The sequence below is a fragment of the Protopterus annectens genome, chromosome 11.part0 (genome assembly GCF_019279795.1).
Source record: "Protopterus annectens isolate FY-2018-M chromosome 11.part0, PAN1.0, whole genome shotgun sequence".
In the NCBI taxonomy this organism is placed as follows: domain Eukaryota; kingdom Metazoa; phylum Chordata; order Ceratodontiformes; family Protopteridae; genus Protopterus; species Protopterus annectens.
Window position 1 is genome coordinate 464,610,525 of NC_056745.1, and position 18,579 is coordinate 464,629,103.

The window sequence follows — 18,579 nt, forward strand, 5'->3', positions numbered from 1 at the left end:
TCTTTAACAGTTTGCATAGACTTAGCTTTGTCTTCCATTTTCTTTAAAACCTCTTCTGCCTTAATACCAAACAGAGAATCATGCTGTAAAGGTGCATCTAGCAATTTAGCTTTAACATGATCGGGCAAATTTTATTCCTTTAACCAGGCATGCCTCCCAATCACAGATCCAGTAACTGCGGCCCTGCAGGAGGCCTCTAAGGAATCAAAACCACATTGCAAAGTATGCTTTCCAACTTGTTCAGCCGCATGCAATAATTCCTGCAATTCTTTATTTTCTGCACATTCTGAAATCAACATCATTTTCTGTTTCAGCAATCCCATAACATGTTGTTGGTACTTAAGCATATGAAATTGACAGTTTAAGGCCCTGATTGCCAAGGGTGCAGATGTATAAATCTTTTTTCCCCATCTGTCCAGTACCCTTGAATCTCTGTCAGAGGGGGGGTGGGATTTTTTGCTGTTGAGGCCTTAACTCCCTTTGGACCCTATGAAATTGTTTCAGGGTCAGCAGCAGGGTTTCTAAATAAAAATGTATGTGAGTCAGGGACCCTGTAATATCTGTCAGGCTTACTGGGAGCCAGAGGTAAGAAGTCAGGGGTCAAGCTTGACTCTGAAAACACAGGGGGAATGGCTAAAGGCTTGTGCTGAGGGAGAAGAAGGAAATCCCAGAGTCTCTTTTTTGATTCTGAGAAGTCTTGACTCTCCCAGTAAAAATGCTCCCTCAAAGTATGCAAGGTTTCTCCAAATTAATAATCCTCAGGAGGAGATGCAGATGGAATAGACTCCTCAGCATCGGAATCCTCATAGAGAGGTATAGATAATTCCTGATCAGAAGAGGAATCAGAAGAAATAGAAACCTGATCTGAAGATTCATAATCAGTGTCTTGCCTAGGCCTCTTATCAGGAGGGGGATGGGTACCCCTGATCAAGGTAATAAGGTCTTCAGCCATTTTGATCATCTGTTTTTTAGGCATAGAGGACTGTGCACATGGCTCATGCATCAGTTTTTTAGTTTTAGAACTTGCTTTTGTCTTTGGTTTTGCTGCTCTCGTTGGTTTTATATACAAATGTTGAAGTCTGAATACACCCTCAGAAGCCGGTGCCTGCTGAGCGGCTCTGGACCCATCCGAGGGAGATACATCCATCGGTCCAATACCTTGAGTATCTTGCGGCATGCCGGACTCCACATGGGTGTCAGTAGAGGCCTGTAACTCGAAGGTAGTGGGTATCAAGGGCTGCGAAAGCGCCTCACTGAGTACCGGGCGAACCAGCGAATGGCTTAGGAGAAGCTTTGTCGTCGGTTTTGGATCTCGACTGCCTTTCTCTGTCCTTTTCTTTGCATTTTTTATGTACTCCGGTAGTTGGATTGCTATCCGACGACATTTATGGGTAGTTAAATCCAAAATACTCTGATGCAAAAATATACCGACGCTTAATACTGGGTTGGTTAAATCTAGCACAAAACCAACAGCTAGGCACGTTGTGATCAGGGCCTAGGCAAGGAATACAGTATAAATGGAAATCCTTATGAGGTATTTGCTTCCCACATGTAATACAATAATTAACTTTTTCTAACATCGGTAAAAAGCAAGAAAAAAAGTTTCCCCAACGGGGTACTTCGCTTTAGTGAAAACTTCAGTTCTGAAACTCAAACTCGAATATTTCAGTAGTCGGCCGACTGGCACTTGAGAAATACTTCTACTTCGGGCACCGTGCAGCAAGAAAGACTAAAGAAAATGGTGTCGGCTGCATGTTTTATACCCCTGACAAACTGACGTCATGGAAGAGGAGACAGCAACCAACGCAGGACTCAAGACTTTGGAATTCAGGCCGACTGAGGGCAACTTGCCAGCAGATTACCCAAATGTAATGACTGCAACAGGGAAACACGAAGAACATCTGGGATGTGATAAGCATCTTTTAAATCCAGAACTACTAGAAAACTGAGAGGTGGAATGAGAGTAAACAGAGACTGCAGAGAAAGCATTTTGAATTTTGGGATTTTGATGTGAAGGTTTATAAAAAGAAAGTCTAGGACAGGTCTCCAAGTTCCCACTTTCTCTGGACAAGAAATATTCTTGAATAGAACCCTTTCCCTATTTGATGTCGAAGAAAGGTCTCTGCTGCTACCTGAGAATACATTTGAAGTAGGAAAGGAAGCAACAGTAGGTCTAATTTAATGGATACAGAGGAATTCCTTGAAAAGGAGGAAGAGCATCTCACTGCTAGTTGTAACCTTTTTGAATGATTCTCTGAACCCTGGTATCTAAAGTTATCTGTCGCCATTGTGGGAAGTGAAGATGTAGACTTTGGGACAGCTTCAGTGGATTGCCGGGGGGAGCATGCAGGGGTATATAGTCAGTCTACTTTTTGGCTCTGGGAGGATCCTACTTTATTTTTTGCATCTCCCTGCCATTGCTTTCTGAAATTTTGTTTATCTGAGCCTTGCTAAGATTGTTTAGTTTGAATCCTATAAAAGGACTCGGAATTAGAAGAAAAGTTTTTATTGTATTTTGTCATGGAGGGTTGAAAAATCTGGAACGTGCTGAATTAACTTTACCCTTTCATCAGATATTTTAAGGACCTCAGCACAGGAAAAAACAAATACCTCCTTTATCCACAGGAGCATTCAGCATCTCAGTTTTGACATCCTTTGGTAAATTTTGTGAATATTGACTGGCAAACCTCCTCATCGCTGACTCAGTAGCAGCTGCTCTAGATACAGCATTAGCCATTTCTTCACAACATTTTAAACAGTGTTTGGCTACCTGAGACACAAAAGATATTAAAGAACTCAGAGATGTCTTAGTCTCTGAAGAAGGTAGGTCAGTAATTAACTTTCTCATATTATCAAGGAAAAGCAGTAGAAACTTTAACATGTGAGCCTGGCAATTCACTATTCTGAAGGTTAAAGTGTAAGATGAAGAAGAATACATTTTCTTCACAAACTTATCAAATGCTTTCCCATCTTTGTCGAAAGGAGTAGAGTTAGGTGCAAAAATTTAGTTGGCAGAAGGGTTTCACAGATACATTACGCAGGTTTTAATATGGGGTTTGAAAAGAGAAATCTGTACATCTGAAGAGCCTTATATAATTTATCAGACTTTTTGGGGACAGAAGACTGACTGCTAGGCAAACTCCTGCTACGAAAGCATCCTCTAATGCTGGTTAGACAGGAAGAACTGCTGCAGGCTGATGAAAATCCACCTGTAAGCAATCATATTATGTAACTTCTTTTTCTCCCACTAAACAACTCCTTCCTTCTGGTAATAGTATCTATCATAAAAAGATAACTGTCCAGTGGGGAAAATGAAGAAAAACCTTCCTCAGAATCTGATTTCCTCTGCCGTGGCATAGACACTTGAAAAACACAATTTTAATTCCTGTCCTCAGACTGAGAATCAGAATATGAGAGACAGGAAAATTGTTGTCTTTTAAAACTCAGGGAAGACACACAATTTAAAGACTGAAAGGCTTGAAACCCAGCCTGTCTTTCCTGTTCACCCTATGTGAAACAGGAGAGGAAAACTGCCTTTCTGTTTTGTTTTTCTGGGAGACCCCCCCCCCCAAGAAAAAGCCCAAGCCAAGAATAAGTCCCTTCTTCAGGAATCAAGCTCTTAAGGGCAGCTTTGCAATAGAGCACTGCCCACTCTCTCCTCCCAACACCAACAAGTGTGGGTCTCCCTTGCTTGAAGAGGACAGCTGAACAATTGCAGAGAATGTTTCTAATTCCTGGTGCTTAACAGCTTCTGGAGCAACACCACAGGGACTGAGAGAAATCAATGAGCAGTCCAAGGTACCTGAACTTGCCACAGCAGACTCACTCATCAGCGGCTGAGCAAAGAGGAAGCCAGCAGGGAGACTAAGAACTCCCATACAACTTTCTTCTTTTTGTGAACTGGGAAGGGAAGAAACAAAGAGCTTGAAACCTGATTCATGTCTCAGCCAAAAGATTCTGCTGAGAAGTGGGTAGCAAAGCTGTGGACAGTCAGTGTGGTGCAACCCAAATTAAAAAAAGTAAGTTTTGAAGTAAATTTTTGTAATGACAATCCCAACAGTCAGTGTGGTGCAACCCAACTTAAAAAGTAAGTTTTGAAGTAAATTTTTGTAATGACAATCCCCAAAAGTCTAGTCTACCTCATAACTATAATTTATGACAGAAAAGAATTTTTTTTCTCACTTTCAAGGTATTTCCCCATATAGAAACCTGACAAAGTATAACTGAAAAATAAAATGCTTTATGGTTAGCTTTTAGTACTTTAATTTTTTTGATTGCAAGAAAGTCCAGACTGGCAGTTATTGCCTTTATTGTATTTGGTTGTTACTCACTCTATTCATGGCAAAAATGACAGTGTGTAGCCCGTATGATTTATTTATTGTGTTGTAATCTGCATACAGTGGGCAGGCTTTTGCTTTCAAGTCAAAGGCTTTTTTTTAGGTTAATTTTGATGACTTAATGGTTTTGCAACCAATGGGTGTATATAACATTTTAACTGTATGTAATAAGAGAAGGGGGCGTGTGTGCTTTTACTTTGTCTGAAGAAGTCTTGGGAGCTCCTAAGACGAAAAGCACTTTACAATAAACGGTTGAACTTCTTGCTTCTGGTGTGGTGATCTGCATTTGTTAGTTCTCTTTCTCTTGTTCTAGCTTGTGAGTTTTTCTAGTTTGGCCATAACTATAATTTATGACAGAAAAGAAATTTTTTTCTCACTTTCAAGGTATTTCCCCATATAGAAACCTGACTAAAAGCATAACTTAAAAATAAAATGCTTGCGCGATAACCTCTAAAAACACAAGTCCTGACTTGTAAGCAAGAATTTCTGATAGAAACGTAAAACTTTTCCACACAAAAATTGGTAAAGGGGAATGTAGTTGCCAAAAAGCTATTTATCTGCCCAGTCTTGGAGAGACATTAGCCGACCATTGATCATAGGATGAGAAAAGTTACCAGGACAAACATGGCAAATTAATTATATTGGTCTTCTATCATTTAATAAGGGCAGCCAATACATATGTACAGCAGTAGACACTTATTCTGGATACCACATTGGTTTTCCTTGCCGACGAATGACACAGGTAAGTACTCTGAAAACCAAAGATTTAATCATTCTATATTACGAAATGTCTTTGAAAATACAAACTGACAATGGTACTCACTTTAAAGGGAGAGTAGTACAGGACTTTGCAAAACAGCATAATACTGAATGGTTGTTTCATATACCCTATTACCCACAGGCAGCAAGATTAATTGAGAAAATGAATGGATTACTTAAAGACCAGTTAAGAAAACTAGGAAATGGTACTCTGCAAAACTGGAGAAATAATCTAAATATGGCATTACAGACTTTAAATCATAGAACAATTTCAGAAACAAACACCATTAATAAGAATGTTAACTCCAGCATTGCAGATCAAACCATATGTAATGACAGCTACAATCACATATTGGAAAACTCAAGCAGGTGCATTAGCTCCTACTAGAGCCACATATGAGACTGCAGGACTCAGTCTGTATTCAATGAATGCCTACAAAATACTGCCATGGTCAGTTCAACTGATCGACACCAAAAGTGAAATTTAAATTCCAACAAAATATTTTGGTTGGATAGTGCCTCAGTCAGTACTTGCTTTGAAAGGTATTCAGGTTGTAAATGGAGTTATTGAAGCAGACTACCAAGGGAAACTTAAAATTATTTTGTTAAATAGTTCAAATGAAAATATTTATGTACTGAAAAAGGATAGGGTAGCCCAAATATTTAATGTACCTGTGTTAGGTGGCACAGTCACCAGAGGGCAGTCACTGCCTGATGCTGCCTTTGAGAGGTAACAAATATCTGGTAGGCATGAAATCAATTCACATGCAAAAATATGGGTCAATGAACCCAATAAACAACCTGAACAAGCAGAAGTTATTGTTACTGAAAATGACAATACTGTTTTAATTATTACATCAGGAAAGGAAAAATGGAAATATGTACCAGCAGATTGGTATTATTTGCGAGAATAATCAAGCTACCTTTCTTTGACTTCAAATTCTAACTCCAATCTATGCAATAACTGTTAGTGGTCACGCTGTGCTGTATGGAGTCCCTTTGGCAAAGTGCGTAACACCAGGAGTAAAAGCAACCAAAGTCAACTCAAAAGTAATTCAGTGGAGATGGGTTGCTAGTGCACAAAATAGGACACAAGGTACTTTTACCTACCCTGCTAGACAAAAATGTTGTACTGTTAATTTAACTTCCAAAAAAATCCAATTTAAAATTTAATGCAAATGTCACTAAGTTTGCAAATTGGACATGTACCTTACAATCTTTTTATGTTTCAATGCAAAAAATCTTGCGCAGACCAAATTAATGCTCAAACATGAACATGTCTGGAGACAACTGTTTAACCAATGAATACCCAGTACTAATTGGATAAGGCTGTTTTCTGAAAAAACAAAATGTATAGACAACTTTTGTACAGGTTATATTATGTATTATAATGTCACAAATGCAAAAATAATGTGTCAGTTTGTAACCTTGCTGCTGGCATTTAGATCTTTGTATCCGTTTCAATACTGATTACCCCATTTAAAAGGAAACTACATTGACTTCTCAGACAGAACACACAGATTAAAACATTGTATTAAAACAATGGATGGACTTATTTGCGGACAGCATTCCCCTATAAACGAACCGTGTTTTCTTCAGCATTCCATCAACATCTGTAAATGGACTATATTACCTCCTAATTTTGAGATGTTTAGCACCACAGTTTATATGTTTAGTGACAAATCAAACATTGTCATATGCCTTAAACAAATCCTTTTGTAGGTTGCCTAGGTAATGTAACTCATTTGAAATGGCATAATAAAACTTACATCTTTTCTCCGAAAACATATATTAATGTAGTTCATGCCTGCTCACCAGACAAGCTGGAATATCATAACTTAACTTTCACCCTGAATTCTTTACAGAAAGTATTAAACAATATGCAACATCTTGAACAACATTTACAGGTAGTAAATCAGTATTTTACATCACGAAATGGAAGTATTACTATAGGGAATAAATTGGTTAGTTTAGCCAAGAAAACAGAGTCTGATACAACACATAATTGCTAAAACATATGAGCACCCGACACTAACTTGTTGAATTGGTTGATATACCCAGTTTTAATTCTGATGATTATTTTGATTTTATTGACATTCTGGAATTGTGGATTAACTTATTCCGTTTATAACAAGGCAAATACAGTTTTGAATGTCGGATATAAGTGAGTCAAGTGGCCGAATGTAATATGAAAGAGGGATACATTGAGTGAGTGTGATTATTTGACTGTTGCCTCACTATATCTCAACATTATCTTTATTTTCTTTATTTCATCCTTGACATATGAAGTAATGCTATATTCTAAAAGTGTCAGCAGGCATGAGAAATGATGCTGTGTTCCAGAACAGTTTAGTGATTTCAGCAAAGTTACTACATTTGATTATGAAATATGTTTTGTATGTGTAAGTGTGCTGGGATGTTCCAGCAAAGTGTTAAAACTTGCAAAGTCATTGGAATATTCCAGTGTAACACTTGAAAATTGCAAAATCATTGTATTTGGCAGGTGCGGTGGTGGTGCTGCGGTAGCGTTGTCGCCTCATAGCAAGACGTTGTCCCGTTTGATTCTCAGCTAAAGCGTCTTCTGTGTGGAGGCATACGTGAATGGGGCGTGCCTTCGTTGAAGGTTGTGTGTCAGGGCTGGTAACCCGGTACATAAAAATTCACTACCAATCATTAGCGGACCGGAATTCCGTTGTGGTGACCCCTAACCGGGAAAAGCTGAAAGACACAAACACAAACAAATTGTATTTGGCAGGAATTGCTGCTTCTTCTGGGGTGGGTGGCCAACACCACAGAATGATCTAGCAAGATCCAGCCTATACTGGGAAAGTACTGATTCTCATAACTTGGTTATATATATAGCTGGGGCTCCCTGAACTCAGGCTGAAGCCTCACCTGTAGAGTGAACTCACTGCCCAGGACTGTTTTCCCGATGAAGACTCCTGCCTGACCGCAATGGGGCTTCCCAGTCAAGACTGAAGACAGGATGAAGCTTTCTCTTTATCGGTGATGTATACCTTTTACTTTAAATGCATTGTCTAATGTCATATTTCAGTTAAATAGAGTTTACTTAGTTTTCTGTTTCAGTGTGATTTACTGTTTAATTACATAGAGTTTATTTAGTTGTCTGTTTAGTGGCATAAATAAAGTTTGCTACTAAATAATTTCCTTAGTGTGAAGTGAATTATTTAAAATCCTGCTCATTAGGCCATACACACTTACTGCTTCAAAAAAACGTAATACACTAAGCTGCAATTTTATCTCCATATTACAACAATGCAGAGATATCAACCCAAATCCATGTCCCTTTCCTAATATACACTCTAGAACATATCCAAAAAGCCTAAATATAATAACACTAAGCCTTAGAAGCCTACGCAACAAAGTATCCCCCTTCCATGCTTGGATTAACCAGTACAAACCTGATATCCTAGCCCTAACTGAAACACGGCTCAATTCCCAAGCAAAATACTCAGAAATCATACTCCCACAACTATAGCATAACTAGACCTGGCAGAACCTATAAAAATGAGGAGGAGTAGCCCTGCTCTACTCTGATACCTTTAATATCACTCTTTACTGACAGCATTCCCACATTTGTGAACACAGAGATACTTGCACCTTGTCTAAATACAGCACCAAACATTCTACCTTGTAAGTCATTTAATTTTGCTTTGAAAAAGACAGATGTACCATGCGGATTCTCTTTCTTTAAATTTATTCAGCTAGAATATGTACTCTCACTTCTATCTTTTCACTCTGCCCATAACACTCAGAGATTGCAAGTCACGCTAAACAAATTTGCTAAATATGCCTTACCAATTCAAGGCCATGGCACTGCAACCTACTAAAACACAGAAAGAGTCACTTATTTACTTAGCACCCTACTGTATAAAATCCTAAAAGCAGGTCATTGTCCCACTATGTAAAAAAACTCCCAACTAGGGAACCTTCTTACTGTCAATGAAATACCCAGCCACACTCACTTCTACTCAACCATCCTCCATTAAAAACAGTCACTGGTAAAACAGCCTTTGCCAGAGCTGACTTAGCTCTCTGGAATATGTTTCCATGTGATTTCAGGGGTCAGGACACATTGTCTGGGTTCAAGAAGACACTTTTTGAACACCTATTTAATGGAGTTGAATATAAATGCTTTAGGGACAATGGACAATTATAACCACAAAGCAATTACTTATAGCAGCACTTTGTTAAAATTTGCCTAGCTGAACTAGTCATACCCTATACAGTTTATTATGATTTCAAATAAATCCCATTTTAACCTGTGAGCTGTTTATGTATATGTAATGTAAAATAACTCTAACTAATGTTACACTGGTCTCTAAGTGCGTTGTAAATCACTATAATTTTACTATTCTTACTGTTGTGCCTGTGCCCAGGTCATGGCTAAAAGGGGTCCCTGGATCTGCCCACCTAACCAGTTATCAAATAGTAAATAAATACAATTATTGGTGTAACCAGCATGATGGGCATGTAAACAGTTTAACATCATGCATGGCACTGGGATTTGGAAAATCATGTGAAGGGCTAACTCAAGCCTGAAAACGGACATGTTCCTCCAAAACAGAAACAGCTGGGTCTGTACCGAAAAGAAGTGTGAGTTATGGCATAAAATTCACCCACTGAATAAAACCTGTCCATTCAAGAATAAAACCCATTGTATCGCTCATCCTTTCCAAGTCTGGCTTCATGCCAGGAGTTATGTGAGCTCAATTCTACCAATTAAATTGTCATAATGTATGGATATTCCTGGAGCTTAATGCAACACAACACTCACTATTTTGCCAGAAAGTATATTTGTTTCTGCCTTTTTGTATGGTTGCTGTTAATTTATGCCCTACTGCACAGCCATCCAACTGTACACATGTTAATGATTAAAGTTAATTTACCACTGTTGCTGCCTGGCATCTTAAAGTAATTTGCCAATGTTTCTATATACATCATGGCATTTGTTGAGCCAAGTGCCAAAATTTAGTTTCCAGCTTGACCTTCCTTACTTTTTTGGGTCATTTTCTAATAAAAAGCTTAATAACATTTTTATTAAATCATGGCTCAAACAAATTAGCTTTTCCAGTTGTGATATCACATAGGAAAACGTGAACTTCAGGCTGTTCAAGTTGGGATGAATCAGGTTCTGTGGATGTGAGATCAACTCCGGGGTTGGATAGAGAATCCATGGTCGATCTAGTAGGTGAGGCCAAAGGAAGGGGAACCAAATCTGTCGAGGCCAATATGGTGCTATGAGGATCACCCTGCTCTTCAACCGACGGGCTTTCTTCAGAAACTGGGGAATGAGGGGAAAGGGTGGAAATGCATAAAGAAGACCCGAGGGCCAATCGTGGACTAGAGTGTCCCTGGGTGACTGTCCCGGAGGGGGAATCAGGGCGAAGTAGTTGCTGCATTTGTAGTTGGGCGGGGATGCAAAGAGGTTGCAGCAAGGATAGCCCCAGCAGTGGAAGATCTCTGCCGCTATCAAGGGATTCAGGGACCACTTGTGAGGTTGAAGAATGCACCTGCTGAGTCTGTCTGTTATCACATTGGAACTCCTGGGAATGTGCGTTGCTAGAAGAAAACGGTTGGTAGCCATCACCCATTGCCATATCCTCATGGAATCTCGACAAAGGGGGGTAAGATTTGGTTCCACCTTGCTTGATGATGTACCAGACCACCGCCATGTTGTCTGATTGAATCGCAATTTTCCCAGACGGCAGCAGGGAATGGAATTCTTGCAACGCCAGAAGCACCGCCCTCAGCTCAAGAACATTTATATGCAGATGGGCCTCCAGTTCGGACCAAGTGCCTTGGACTGTCTGTCCCTGACATAGCCCCTCCCCCCACCCCATCAGGGAGGCGTCCGTGGTCACTGTGGCCTTGGGTTGCTGGGGGGAGAAGGGATGAGACCATTGTGAGAGATTGTGTGTCATCCACCAATTTAAATCCTGTTTGCACCTGTGGGTTACTCAAATCATGGTTGAAAGAGGATGCTGAAAAGGATACCATTGGGTGAGCAGTAGCCATTGTAGAAGCCTCATGTGAAACCTGGCCAGGGGAACAATGGTGATGGAGGCTGCCATGGAACTCAACAGCTGTAGAAACGAATGAGCTGTGGATTTTTCCTTTGAAAGGATTGGAATTAGATGTTGCTTTATCCTTAGAATTCTGTGCTCTGGAATAGCAGCTCTGCAGTTTTTTGTGTCCGAGATAACCCCAATGAATTCTGTCGACTGAGATGGGGTGAGATTGGATTTTTGCCAGTTTATGGTTATGCCTAGCCTTTGAGCAGCGAGGAGAGAGTATGCCAGGACTTTTTCCAGTAGATGTCTGGTGGTGGTGGAAATGAGCCAGTCATCTAGGTATGGAAACACCTGGAATCCTTGAAGTCGCAAGTGAGCTGTGACAACTGCCATGCACTTTGTGAACACTCTGGGGGCCGTAGAGAGTCCGAAGGGCAGTACTCTGAACTGGTAGTGACTGGCTCCTGCATGGAAGCACAGAAATCTTCTTGATGGCCTGTCCACCTTTATGTGGTAGTACACATCTTGAAGATCTATAGAGCATATCCAATCATCTTTTTCCAAAAGTGGGAGGATAGACTGTATTGTGACCATCCGGAATTTTTGTACTCTCACAAACTTGTTCAATACACTGAGATCCAAAATTGGTCTCCAGTCCCCAGTTTTCTTTGCCACCAAAAATAGTCTTGAGTAGTATCCGGATCCTATCTGGTCTGGAGGGACTATTTGGATGACTCTCTTTCTTAGCAGCTTTTCTATCTCTAGTGCTGCTTCTTCCCTTTGTCTGGGTGGAACATCGGGAAGATTTTTTGAAGGGACTGGACAAAGATCGAAAGGGATATGATAATCTCTGGTTATAATCCTTTGTACCCAGGAATCGGCGGTGATGGTTAACCAGGCAGAAGGGTACAAGGAGAAACGTCCCCCAACCACATCCAGAGGAAAGGAGTTGGGCCGCTTTTCAGGAGAGCTGGTAGGATTGACCAGGGAAAGAATCCCTGGAACCCTGGTTTCGCAGACCCCCTCTGCCCCAAAAGGAGCATCTTCCCTGTGAGTTTCCCCCTCTGACTTTGGGGGAGAACTCGGTCTGTGTGTCACGGAAAGGACCATGAGATTTCTTGAACCATATCTTCCCACTCTTTTGGTTTCGGGAGAAAGCACGTTGAGGGGAAGAATAACGGACACCTACGGCAGAAAGGGTCTTACCGTCCTGTTCACATCTGGCCAGTGTGCTTTTAACTTTGGACCCAAACAACGAGGAGGCCTCAAAGGGGGTATTAAGAAAAGAAGACTTAAATGGTTCTGCAAAGTTGCACAAGTGCATCCAGGCATGTCGTCTCAAGACCACAGCTGAACCCACTGCTCTAGCTGCTCCTTCTGATGCGTGAGATATCAGTCGCATAGAGGAGTTAGATATACATTCAATGGTGGCCAGCTGAGAGACCACTTTGTCACGGACCTCATCACACATGGTACCAGCCAAGGTTTCAGAGAGCTCAGAAACCAGATCCCTTTGAAGCCTGGTAAAATGTGCCATAAATTCAGGGACTTGATAGCAAAGGTCGCTGAAGTAAAGGTGCGCTTCCCTATCCTATCCAGGGCCCGGGACTCTTTGTTAGGCGGACAAACAGTCTGGCTTTCTTCTTCTGCCAGATCCTTTTTTGTTGCGGCCGCCACCACCAAAGCATCCACAGGAAGACCTCTGGACCAATGGGGATCCGAAGCAGGAGGGGACAAGATCTTATCTGATATTCGGGGAATAGCTTTGACGGTATCAGGAGCCTTCCAAGCACGCTGCACGATGAGCCGGACAAGTTCATCGGCAGGTGGAGTAAGGTGGAGTAGGGGGCAGGTGCGAATGGCCTGCAGGAATACAGATTCCTCAGAGGTCAGATTAGAGGACTGCAAGTCACCTCTCTGTTTCAGGATTTCGAGGATATCACTAAAGGATACTTCAAAGGGTGACCGAGGGGATCCTTCCCCCTCATCGAAATCTGTGTCTTCTGTGAGGGACTCCTCTGTGGAGTCCATGTGCTTCCTCTTACACAAACTTTTCTGGTGGACCTCCTCAGCGGGAGAAGCTGGAGAAGACAGCGGAAAAGGGGATACCTGAGGGAATATGTCCTGCGGCCCTTGCACCCGGTGTCCGCTAGGTGCGACTTGTGAAACCAGTGTACCAGAGGCGGGTGGAGGTATAGACAGTCCGGTATCGTCAGCAGCAGCAAAAGCCTTCTCCATCAGTTGGAAGGCTAGTCCATCCGAAGAGGAGTGCATGTCTAGGACAGGGGTCACTCCTCCCCTAAGTGGCTCAGCCTGCCAACCCGGAGTCCCTGGATGGCTGTGGAGCAGCAAGCTATGCGTGCCACAACTGACATCCTGGGTCATACCAAAACTTTCCTGCCATGAAGGCAACTGTGGTTCCTTAGTGAGACCCACAAAGGGAACCGCAGAAGGGGAAGACTGCGCTATATCCATGGACTTCAAAGGCAGTGAAGGAGGAGAATAAGAAGGGGTCTTTGGAGATGGGTGATCACCTCCCAAGGAAGGATAGTTCCTGAGGGATGGGATACCTCTGGCCAAGAGTACCTGGTCCACAAGATGCAACACATCATGTTCGGAAAGGCTTCTAGTGGACCTCACAGAGACTAAGGGAGAAACAGGCCTGTCCACAGAAGAGGCAGACTCAGTGCCCATCTCATCTGACAGCACCGAGGACAACCGTGCTGAGAGAGACTGGACTACTGTTGTCTGCACCAAAGAAGTCATCAGTGCCAAGGTCATGGTCTGCACCAACACAGGGATCGGTGCCGAAGTGGTTGTCGGAGCCAAAGCTGGAACCGACAAAACTGGAGTCAACAATAAAGATGTTGGTTCCGAGCAAGATCTCAGAGCCGACGCGGTCAAGGTCTGCACCAACTGAATGGTCAGTGTCGATACAGTGATAATGGTCTGAACCGAGGAGCCCCTCGGTGCTGATATATAGAAGACTGCAGGAGAAGACGGAGCTAAAATCACTAATGCTGCCAAAGGCCTCGGTGCTGAAGCTCTAGGCACCGAAAGCACTGGGGCTGACTGAGAGAGCTCCGGAGCCGAAACTTTAGCCTTTTTAGGTTTTGGTTGGTGGGAGTCCCCAGCCGGGGACAAAAGCAAAAATTTAGCCTTAGTAGGAACAGCCAAAGTTTTCTTATGGGCTCTAGAAGGGGTTGAGGCCTCCGACCCAGAAATAGCCTCGGAAAAGGGAGATTTTAGAAGTCCCATCAGTAACAGCTTGTTTTTCCTTTCCAACAAGGTTCTATTAGAAAAGTTCTCACAAATAGTACAGGGTGGGTCAACAGACAAATGGGAAGCTCTCAAACAATAAACGCACAAAGAGTGTGCATCAAAAGTAGGCAGTTTGTGTCCACAATCAGAACACCATTTAAACCCTGGACTACCTTTCTTATCTGCCATGACAGCAAATTAATTAACAGAAAAGGTACCAGCAATGGTTCAAGAGAGTACCCGAAGGTATGAGAGAAAAGGGAAAAGGATTACCAGCGATGGTACAGAAAGAATACCACGCGGTAAAAGTGGTAAAGAAAAAAGCAGAAAAACCTAAAGAAATTATGAACGCTAGATGCGATAGGGTAAGAGACAATAAAATATGAACTTTTCTGACAGAAAAGTGGTCTGTAAAGCTATTAAACAACAATTGACTGTACTTAGCTCAAGAGAAGTAGCTTGACACGACCGAATGGCAACGTGGCAAACAAAATCTGAGGTAACAGGGAGTGGGGGATTGTGGGTAAGAGTTTAGCTTGAGAGTTTGAAGCTGTCACGAGCTTGGAAAATGGCCGGCTCGGTTCCGAGCTCAGAACCGATACCCATTCGTAAGAAATGAATGAGGATTAACAATATCAGATCTGCTGTTCGGGTGTTTATGCATTGCATGCTGTAGTGCTAAAGTGATTTAAGAACATTGGCAAATCACTTTAAAAGAAATCATTACATCTCTTTCTATTTTTTCTAGAGAAGTCATATGCTCCAAATCTATCAACTACTTCAGCAAATCTACAAATACACATTATCCTTCTATTACACGTTAGTTTCATAGTTTCATAGCTCTTGGTGGCTTCTAATGGCAAGCAAACCAGAGTCCAGTTAAGGTATGTAATATTTTCAAGACTGTACGGCCTGATGGCAAACATTTTATTAACCTTGCAGATAACTATTATACTACTGCATGATAGTTTTAATCGGTTGAAAATTACTAAAACTGCTGCTTTAAAAAGAAAATTTTACCTCCCACTCAGGATAGTCATGCTGCTTTAAAGTGCCTTTGTGTGTCCCAGGAAGTACAACCAGGCAACCATTACTGCGGTCTATCCTTTCCATAGCAGTCCAAGCACAAACTATTCTGTCTGCAGGTCTAAAGGGAAAATAGTGCAGGTCTTGATGCATGGGATGACGTGATGTTTTCTTACCTGAAAAAGATACAAGAGTCTGTTTACAAACTTAATGCAGAAAATATGAAATAAGCTTTTATCTTGGCATACAAGTGTAATTCTGTCCTTTGCACTGGCCAGGGGTATGTTTTATCCTGCAAATTCTCACTTTTCTACAACGGATGTCCCACCTTGGGCATCTGAACAGGTGGCAACCCTAGTGGTGAGACCTGCATGGTGGACAGCTGTTCAGAAAAAAAAGGTTGGGAGGGTGGCCTAATGGTTAAGGTGTTTGCCTTACAAACACAAGGTGCAGGGTTTGAGTCTCACAAGGGATAATTGGCTAGGCTTACAATGGCTCGCAAGGGCAGTTAGCTTAGTACTAATCTATGAACCTATGAGACAGATCAATTTATAGCATTACAGCTCATTTCTTCACCACTGCCACATATGAAATGAATTGCTTAAAAATAAACTTAATTTCCTGCTGTTCATCTGTTTTGCATTTTATTTGTGAGATTCTTGCCTTCAAGACCCATTGCAGTTTTATACTGTTCTTAGCAATGCTATACTGGCTCAGAGCACCACCAAAGAAAATAAGTAAATGAATGATCTCTAGATTTTTCAATTTTGTTTTTCATTCATCAAGACCAGTGGAAATTGTTCTTAGACAGCATCTATTTTCTTGCCCAATGACCAGTTCTTCAAATGCAATGTGGTTAGGGCCAACTAGCAGAATGGAATATTACAGCCTATCCTAAGATATGGCAATATCTAAGTTAGTTATAAAAGTGGAATGGGATAGGTAGAGTGGGTTCCCCTGCACTGGCTAGAAGTAAGGGTGAAGACCCCTACAGGAAAACAAAATATATCCACATTTCCCTTCGGTCATTTGAACCCAACTGAATTGCCTTTGAGGAAAAAGTTCCGGAATTAGAAAACTATAACCAAGCAAGATGCAGAACACCAATGTGCCATCAATTATATGTTTACAAAAACATACAAAAGTTACATTTTTACTTTGCAAGTAATCCTAATCTTGAGCTGTTGCCTGCTTTACATGCAAACTGGTGTATAGTGCAACATTAACTAAGAGAAGTAGTACAATAAACCAGGTGCAAATCTGACAGATGGTTGTGGAAATATGCAGCTTTGAAAAATGATAAGCATAAACTCTTCCATCGATGAATTATATGGGAAAAAGTCTTTCAATGCAGTCTAATTGCTACAGGAATTTCTTTGCAGTGTCCAGTTAGATCCAAAACCTTTTGAAAACCACATCAAAATATTAGGCTGCTTAAAGTTTATAGCCATAGTACCAACAACCATGGTTTCCATGTCTAAGGTGATGCTCACCATAATGGAAGATTACTGAAGCCTGTCTTTACATTCTGGATGAATGGATGGATGGCTGATTGGATACTTCATTGGTTGGGAGAAGATGATTCAGCCAATCAGGCTGTGAAATCTCTCTAAGCTTGAGGGAGAGTTAGCACGACTGTGATGTCATTTGCCCATGCAATATACAAGTTCTCTGCCCTGAAGGCCAAGTTCTACTGAAAGCCTGGAAGTTGTTACAAATAAACTGTTTAACTCCACTGTGCAACAGAAAATCAAAATGTACTTCCTTTTTGGATTGAGATTTACTCTTCTGAAGAACCATCACTTTGCAGTTGCAACCGGGGGGGGGGGGTCTATATTATAACACTGAAGTCTTACAACTTCGAATGTTATAATATCAAACCCAGTAGAGCGAAACACCAGAAAACCAAACAGTCAGAATAGCGAATTTTTTCCCAGGGAAAAAATTTGCTGTTTCGACAAACATACACACAACACAAGCACACCGAAATAAATAATCCACACACACACACACTTCACAAAACCCTACACTAAACCATACATACACCACTAGCTATCCACTTACCTTAACCCAACCCTAACCCTAAGGTCCATTACTATCGCACACTCACCTTACCCGCTCCCTAACCCTAACTCACCTACCCTACCCTAACCCTCATGTTCACATAATCGCACACTTACCTGACCCGCGACCTAACCATAACTTACCTAACCCGTGCCCAATCGCACACTCACCTTCATTCGCACACTTACCTTAACCCGGTCCATAACCTTCGCTCCACAGTCAAGGAAATAGTGAAGCTGCAGAAAAGGCCCACCGAATACTTTCCCTAGGAAAGTATTCAGTGTTCTGCAGTTTTGCTATTTCCAGCATTCGCTCTACTGGGTTCGATATTATGACATTCGAAGTTGTAAGACTTCGATGTTATAATATAGTCCCGGGGGGTGTATAATGATTAAGTTGCTTTCCTCACAGAAACAAAGTACAGGGTTTGATTCTCACCTGTGGTTATTGTCTGGTTATTGACTAGGCATGTAATAGCCTGCAGATTGATTGCCTAGCATTTACCTGTGAACAGGAAGGTAAAAGGTGATCTGCTGGATAGTGCAGTTTTCATTTTACTTTATCTTACTTTCCATTGCTTTACTGTAAACTACTTGTTGGGGTAAAGGATGGTTGCACTGTTTCAGAATTCCCTTTGATGTGTGACTCTCTTACGACTGATAGTTGCAGATGCTAGATGTACTCTGCAGTTTCTTATCACATCCTAACAAGCAGAGGTCTCCTAGTCGAGGACGCAGAAGGGCACTTGTGCTTTTTTTCAGTTCTCTCCCATACTAATGCCTATTATTGATAGTTTTTTGCCTTCACAACATGGTACCATTTGTGGGCAAACATTTAGAATCCATATCCCTTACTGTAATACCCTAGCTAGCCATCTGGTTTCTGTTACTGGTTCAGCAAGGTCTGCGTATGTACATAGAGAGGGGGAGGCGGGCCATTTTATATCTTCATTCACTACTTGGTTGCATTTTTTTCTAGTCTCTGTGTTTTTCCTCTTAGCTAAAACTATATAAAACAAACTTTTATTACCTACAGTATGATCTCCTTACATCTAGTGGCTATTCATTCATTTCCCCTCTAACCTCGACTAATGGTTT

General features: G+C 41.5%; 1 protein-coding gene across 1 annotated transcript in view; it reads right to left on the bottom strand.

Moving 5' to 3' along the window:
* PHYH (phytanoyl-CoA 2-hydroxylase) overlaps positions 1-18,579 on the bottom strand; it is a 930,440-nt gene that overhangs the window by 365,649 nt on the left and 546,212 nt on the right. The window contains exon 6 of the mRNA XM_044087967.1: positions 15,413-15,594. Within this exon, the coding sequence (XP_043943902.1) occupies positions 15,413-15,594 (182 nt within the window). The remainder of the gene's footprint in view (positions 1-15,412; positions 15,595-18,579) is intronic.